General features: G+C 41.0%; 1 protein-coding gene across 1 annotated transcript; it reads left to right on the plus strand.

Moving 5' to 3' along the window:
* Positions 1 to 264: 264 nt before the first annotated feature.
* On the plus strand, positions 265 to 5816 carry LOC103380837 (pro-opiomelanocortin-like). The gene is made up of 3 exons (XM_008312948.3): positions 265 to 498; positions 4341 to 4467; positions 4949 to 5816. Exons 2-3 carry the CDS (start codon positions 4348 to 4350, stop codon positions 5543 to 5545), a joined length of 717 nt encoding a protein of 238 aa, XP_008311170.1. The 5' UTR covers positions 265 to 498; positions 4341 to 4347; the 3' UTR covers positions 5546 to 5816.
* The last annotated feature ends 1798 nt before the right edge of the window (positions 5817 to 7614 follow it).

Here is a 7614-nt window from a genome sequence, read left to right on the forward strand (position 1 = left end):
ACAGCTTCAGCCCCTGAATTAGCTCCTGAAGAACTAATTTAGGATTGTTGGAGTTTTTGGTTTTTGTTAATGCTGGAGGAGGAGGAGCAGAGTTAGCAGCTTCTTCACTAATGCTTCACCTGTCGTTTGGTGACGTAAGCTGCTCCATTGATTAAAAAGAAAATTCTGTGGGTGGCATTTATACCTCCCAAACACAAACACACACACGTACACACACACACACAAAGAAAACACACCTTCTCCATTCAGAACGAAGCAGGAGACCCCTTCAACATAATCACACCCCAAGGCCTTGAGGGCTTTATCCTTCATGTGTCTATAAAAGGAGCTTTCTTCCTGTGAAGAAGCAGAAGAAGCAGATCTTCTCCCACTGAGCATTTCACCACGGCGCGGAGTGAAAGCAGGAGAGGAGGAGGAAAAGAAGGAACCGAGAAGAGAAGATCTGTAGACAAACACAGGGGGAAATAGAAGAAGTGGAAAGTACAACGTTTGAAAAAGGTAAAAAAAAAATTTTTTAAAGTGCATGCATGGATATCTGGCTGTTCTTTAATTCAGCGTACGATCACTTGTTAGCTGATTTATTGACAACTTTTAGAGACTTTTCCTGCATGTGCAGCTCCTCCTCCGTCACGTCTCATTCAAGTGCATGGCTAAAAGAAGAGAAGTGTGTTTTAAAAAGTGTTTATTTTTAGACTAATACTGTGCCAGGTGACTAGGTATCAGCACAAAGACTCACTTTAGTGTATATAAATAAAACTGTAAATGAAACTCTGCATCATTAAGAAAATACACCCGGCTCCATTTGGATTGCTGCTTTCAGCTGTTTTGTTAGAAGAGAATGTCAGTGGAGACCTAGACTCAGCTCAACTCAGTGACTCATGCTGTAGGATGAATGTAGTTAAGACACACAAAAACCCCACAACGGCCCACCGAGGAGTCACTATACAGGACGATAAAGACGAAAGATGGAAAAACACTCTGCTCTTCTCCAAACCATGTGAATCAGTGTTTTTCATTGTTTCTCCCACTGCTCCCCTGTGGGACATTAATAAACGGAGGAGATCACAATGACTGATGGGAATAAAACATGTAATATTTATTTCATATGTATTATTTTTTAAAACAATTTCAGCAAAATAAAAACACATTTTTATTTTTTTGTCCTTAAAGAAATCAGTTTTAAAAACAAACAGAGCTTAAAAAATAATTTAAAAACAATTAAAGCGACGATTAGATTGGCAGAAAGGCTTCATTGGTTCAAAACATTTAAAAAAAATCACCAAACATGGCTTCATATTTTCTAATATTGGTTCAATTTTTTAAAAATCCAATTTTTCTGTTATACATGGTCTGAACTACTGGAGATACTAACAATATATATATATATTTACAAATTGTGTTCAAATATTTTTACAAAAATGTGTCTAAACCTGTGCCCTACAACCAAACAATGCTGATAAAACAATTAGAAGGACTGAACTTAAACTGATGACATTTAAATGTCAGAAGGGCTTCATGTTGTGTAGTGCGATATATTAAGAAAATTTAACTTGAACTGCAGTAAATCAATCACTTAAACGACTGAACTCGTCATCCATTCATTACATTCTTAACTATAGTGTTCGTGGGGTGTTACATAGGCAGCCCTGACTCCTGTTTGTCTTCCCGTGTCCATGTGAACCGGTTTATGTCCTTGAGCTGGAAACACATACGCAGCTTTGTCCACCACTCACATATAAAGCCAGTGTATTGGTCTCCTTCACCTTCCTGACCTTTCACAGCTGTGGCTTTTACCTCAGCTAAAGAACTTGTTTTGGTGGTGGTGAGGGGGGGGGGCACGAGGTAGGAGCGGGGGGGGGTTACTAACCCTGTAAAACTCATTCTTGATTTTGCCCTGAACAACCAAACAGAGACGCTCGGCTCCAGGGCTGTTTAATTCACTTATTCTTTTGAAAGTGATCTCTGCCGCTGCCGATTCCTAAGGTAACAAACAGTTTTAGACCGAGCGTCTGATGGACGGATGTTAACACAGCAAAAGTCTGTTTTATTTAGTTATTAGAGGCCAGTGCCAAAGGAGGGAATGCTGTTTTTTTAACCTTGGAATCCTTTAGGAATATGTTACACAATTACACAAAAGTCAACCCAAAGACAGTCGTGCACTGACCTCTAGTTTATTCTGCACGTTAACCAAGTCGCAGTGTTGAACCACAGGTTGATGGCTTCACTGGAAAAACATTTATTTTTCAATTTCGCATTTGACTCACCCCACAAACAGTTACAAATATGAAGGATGCCGTAGGCCTCTGGACATATGGAAGTATTTTAGTTACATGTATGATACTCAACGTAATAAAAACTCAGGGTCTTGAAGAACCTGGTTCCAGATTTCCAGGACTTCCCTGTGGAGCCGTACTCCCAGACTTCTACATGTAGAAAGCACACTGTCAGTGCTGTTTGTTACTGCCAGGGCTCAACTTGTTCAGGAGATACACTACAGGATCTGGGGTGTTTGTACTACAGTCAACATGGACGACACCATCCATTATAACGCCAGTGCATGTCTGGTCTGGAACGAAAACACATAATGGTTCATATTAGCCATCCAGAGCGAAGCTGTTTCTGAGGCCGATAAGGTCGGCAAGAAAAACATTATATTTTGTTCAGTAATAAAACAAATATTATGCAGGGCAGTGTACACTGCACAAAACTTTATTATGATATTCATTTCCAAATACAGTTGGAGGCCGGATGGTTAGGCGGGCTAGATTCGGGCTGCGGACCACCAGTTGATGGTCGCTGCTGTAAAGCTAAAACATATAAAGTATAATACGTGAAGGAACAGGCCAGGGATTGGATGACAGACAGATGCAGCAGATAATTGAACGGAATGAGAGAAACAGGCTGAAGACAGAGTTCACTTCCACAGGAGCAGAACAAACTGGTATAGATGTTGTGCCCGGAAAACCAGGAACACATGGAATTTTGAATGTTAACCTCCTTTCCATTGTCACAGCAGTGAATAATAGACTGTCAGGTAATTACATGCTGACAAGGCACAGAGACTGGATGGAAACCTTTAGAGTCTAATGACTGAAAGTCACCACTGATGTTTGAAGGAATTCACAACTCAAGTTTCAAGAACGTATGTTTCTGTTCAGGGACAAAGTTTTGGTCCAAAAGACAAACTTTAGACTGGAGTCAGCTGCTGCCATAACTGAGGAAGTGCTTCTTTTTTTTTCACCATGATACTGAACATACAAAGAGGTATTGATGGTGATATGACAGCCTAACATTGTGCTCTGTTATAATGAGTAGAAAACAACAAATCACATTGAACCAGTGAGATACAGTGTACACTTCGTTTAAATTCAAGCCTGTTCTTTGTGAGAGCGGAGTGTAACGTCTCTGCAGGAATAAATAAGAACGTCCGCTGGCGTCGACACGCTTAAACACTGACTGCGTTTTAGCTTCATTAACACAATTTACACATTATTGGAACACAGTCTACTTCAGAGCATCCGGAATGACTTTTATTGTTGATGTGTTCAAATGACGCACAAAACCTTTTTTCTGGAGCTGGGACGCTGCACCGGGGCACACTGGGTTATTTGTCTTCCAGTTCAGATGCTTATGTAAAGTAGAACTGTAAAAGTGGACGAATAATGACATTTTTATTATTATTATGAAACACTGTAAGCAATGAGAGCACAGCAGCCACCAGCTGACATTTACTGTGTCTAACCCTCATTGTGGAACATATATGGAAAATAATGAAACACCCTGAGACGGATTCTGCCTCTCACCATCAGGAACCCCTGGTACAAAATCAGATTAATACTCTGTTAAAGCCTGAGGTAGAGCACAGTCACACGTGTGCACACATTAAGCCATAGAAATGCTCCAAATTACTCAGATTGTGAGGACACTTTTGATTTTTTTGTTTTAGGTCTGACCTCTGATTAGACCACTGGAAAACTTCATTAACCACACAGTGGATCCACCGCAGAGCACGATGCTGCTGCTAACGATACTTGCCTGTGGATGTTGTTTATGTTCAAAATGTGCCGCGATTTTTTCCGCCTGTGTGAAAAACAAGACCGTCTGTTCCAATGCATGTGATTTCGGGTGATGGTGGTATTTTATTTTTGGGGTTTTGGTCTCACTGTTGCTACTGAGCCATGACGCCAGGCCATAAATCATGACTTTAAAGTAAAGATGTTGTTGAAACATGTCACGCTGAAGTCGAAACGAATCACGAGTTTCCTCTCAGTCAGGCAGCCATTTCTCACACGCCGTGTCAACGCTCAATCACTCACTTGTGCGACTGTTGTCTACGACAGGCTGAAGATGGTGTGTGTGCAGTGGCTCTTGGTGGTGCTGATGGTCTTCGTGAACATCCCCGGGTTTGGGACCGTGTGCTGGTACAGCGCCCTCTGCAACAACCTGAGCAGCGACAGAAGGATTAGGGTACGTATAAAGTTACTTTTATTTTTATTTTTCTCCAAGTCAGCATGAGTCAGCAAAATGGAACAAACATCAGGAGAAGAACATTCTATTTATTATTTATCTATTTATCTAATAGATATAGGCACCTAACTATGATTATTGATTAAATGATTTTTATTTTGGTTTTTGTGATCTGTCTTCATTGACTCTTCCAAAGCTCCACAACAGGACAATGGGTACTTTGACTGAGGCACAGGCCCTGAGTCCTGCCCTGGAGCCAGTTAACTTCCTTGGGTTTTACAGTAATTTGTCCATGGTCCATGTGATGTCGTTGTTGAACAAACAATGAATGGCCCATCAGAATGTTAGGGAACTAATTGTTTCAAAATTAGTTAATTTTTTGCCCCGAGACGCACAGCCAGCTTTTTAGAACTTTTAAAACTCAGAGACCTCTGAGGGCAGAGGTCAAATTAAATGGCTCTCGTTGTTTTCTTTCACACAGGACTGCATTCGCCACTGCATGTCTACCAGCCAGACTGAGTCGCCAGAGCTAGACGGACCCGAGGTGAAGGCTCCTGCTTACACTGACAATACTGACCTCCTGATCAGCATCATACTGGCCACCCTCGGCTCCTCTGACGACCAGGCGCCAGAAACCACCATCAGGACCCACAGTGAGGAACGACGTTCTTATTCCATGGAGCACTTCCGTTGGGGGAAACCACCGGGCCGCAAACGTCGGCCCATCAAAGTCTTTGCCTCCTCCCTAGAAGGAGGTGGCTCCTCAGAGGGCAGCTTCCCTTCTCATGTTCGAAGACAAGTGAGCAGCCTGGAAGATGACACCAAGGGGGTCGTTAGCCGACAGAGCACGCAGAGTCAGGCACCCCAGAGGCAAAGGGTCAACTCCAAGCCCCACGTCCCCGTGAACTCACAGGACAGGAAAGAAGGGAGCTACCGCATGAGTCACTTCAGGTGGGGGAACCCACCCGTGTCCAAACGTGGCAGCTTGATGAAGCAGCTACAGGAGAAACCGCGGCGTGAACTGGCCAGGATGTTGAAGAACATTGTACTGAAGGACGTGCAGAGGTTATCGGAATGAACAGAGAGAAGGAGAAGGCAGTTGCAGATTGTCAAAGATCCATTGCATGTTAATAACCAAAGGTTTTGAAAATAAGAATTTTATCATTATTATTTATTATTTGCATGTTTTTGGAATGCTGGAGCAAGAGTTTGTCCGACTGGAAAACTCAACTTAAGATAAAAAAAAAAAAAATTTTCCTCGAATAAAAAGCAATGATGCAGCCAACAACTGCCTTGAAAATAATGTTCTGTTTTATGTTTTGTTTGTTTACAGTGTCATAACTGATTACTTTTTTTCTTTTGGAAAAAGCTTAAGATTTTATTTAAAGGGCAAAGCGTAAATGTACAGAGAAGACTTTTGAAAAGTATTGCTATTGAGAGTGGTATGTTTTTTTGTAAGTTATAGTGATATTATTAAAGATGATTCCATTTGTGGCAAACAAAAAACACAACTGCCTGCTGGTGTTATTTACAGGAGTGAAAGGAAAATAAAAGCCCTAATTATAGGGCATGGACTCAGCAAAGGGTGTAAATGAAAAAAAAAACGCTCAAAGAGAGACTTTATTGTGTAAAGTGTTGTTGGTAAATGTTGACCTTTTAGCATCAATGCTTTAATTTTAATCTTAAGAATCTTTTTAAATTCCCTCACACACATCAAGTAAAATATCTACAAAAATAGCAAAAACTTTTTTTTTGTTACATCATCAGCCATCAGCCACACAAAAATGGAAAAAATAATACAATAAAAATGAGGTCTGACTAAATAATAATAAATTAAGTGTTTGGAGACTACAGAGACTGGGGGGATGTAGCATTAAGGAAAATATATTACATCAGAGGGCGAGTTCCAAAAAACATGTGCTGATGTAAAAGTTGCATCACAATCACAACGTGATCAGTGGTCACTACGTTGGCTTCTACAGCCCCAGGCCAGCTGAAGTCAAAATATTTTTAGAGATGGAATTTCATTTTGAATTTGAGCAAACAGGATAAGGAGCCCAGACTTGATCTGTAGACGTCAGGGCTACGTTTTTTACGTTTTTCTACGTTTTTTTTACTATCCTTGTAGGTTACTACTCTGTCTTTTTTTTTACTATCCTTGTAGGTTACTATGGCAGGCTCTATTTTTTTGTAGACAAAACATCCTCTGGAAGAAACTTGTACCAGTAATAAAACAATGAACTTGTTTCAGGGTTACAGACACTTTAATTGTACAACACATCAATGTCACTAGCATGCAAAATCAGGTATGACACTCATAAGGCATTTCCTCCATGTAAAAGCTGCCTTTGTTCACTAGGTTATCCAGTTATTAAAGTGCAAAGTTCACAGACTGAATCGATTTGACCTCTAGCACTACACTGTAAACAGATCTACAGGAACAGGGACATAAAAAAAACAATGGCTAATCGTCAGCTCCTACCACACAGTGTAATGAGAAGGAGCGCACGGACAGACGTACAGGTGGTTACTGTCCAAGCTGCACAACCCTTTACCTTGTGATGCTATCTGTTTTCTGCTTGGTATTGGAGCAAACATTAACTGTACACTGTTCAGGATTTGGTTGTAAAAAAAAACAAAAACGAAATCAAAGAAACACGTGAACGTGTACACTCACACTGACCGGACAACCTGATGTACGAGCATGTGTGGACACAGAGATACACAGAGACAGCAGAATTATTTAAACAATAAAAACAAGCAAAAGTACGGGACGGACTGGACCATATCAACAAACCGGACACAATCACCCATATTGAACAAGACGGTTGGAACATGTGCCACAGGGGGCGTCAGTTCACAGAAGCACAGACGTGGGACTTTCACAAAACAGAACCATCACAGAGACAACACCAATGACTGGAAACATAAAACACACAAGGATCAGCTACCCCCCCTCCCCCACCCCCCCCCCCCCCCCCCAAAAGGTTAAAGGGCCACATCAGCCGGGCGAGTGTCATATTATTGCCATCATACTTTGTTTTAATACCTGTGAATGTGTATTTGCCAACACACAAAAATGGCTTTTTCTTTTTTAAGATGTATAATTTTTTTGTTTTGTTTTTGAAGTTAAAAAAAAAAAACGTC

Source organism: Cynoglossus semilaevis, chromosome 7 (assembly GCF_000523025.1).
Source record: "Cynoglossus semilaevis isolate Cse_v1.0 chromosome 7, Cse_v1.0, whole genome shotgun sequence".
NCBI classification, from domain to species: Eukaryota; Metazoa; Chordata; class Actinopteri; order Pleuronectiformes; family Cynoglossidae; genus Cynoglossus; species Cynoglossus semilaevis.

Excerpts from the sequence above, each read along its gene's own strand:
- LOC103380837 (XM_008312948.3), top strand. The coding sequence starts at position 4,348 with ATGGTGTGTGTGCAGTGGCTCTTGGTGGTGCTGATGGTCTTCGTGAAC. Across the intron at positions 4,468-4,948 it reads GCAGCGACAGAAGGATTAGG|GACTGCATTCGCCACTGCAT; the intron begins GTACGTATAAAG and ends TCTTTCACACAG.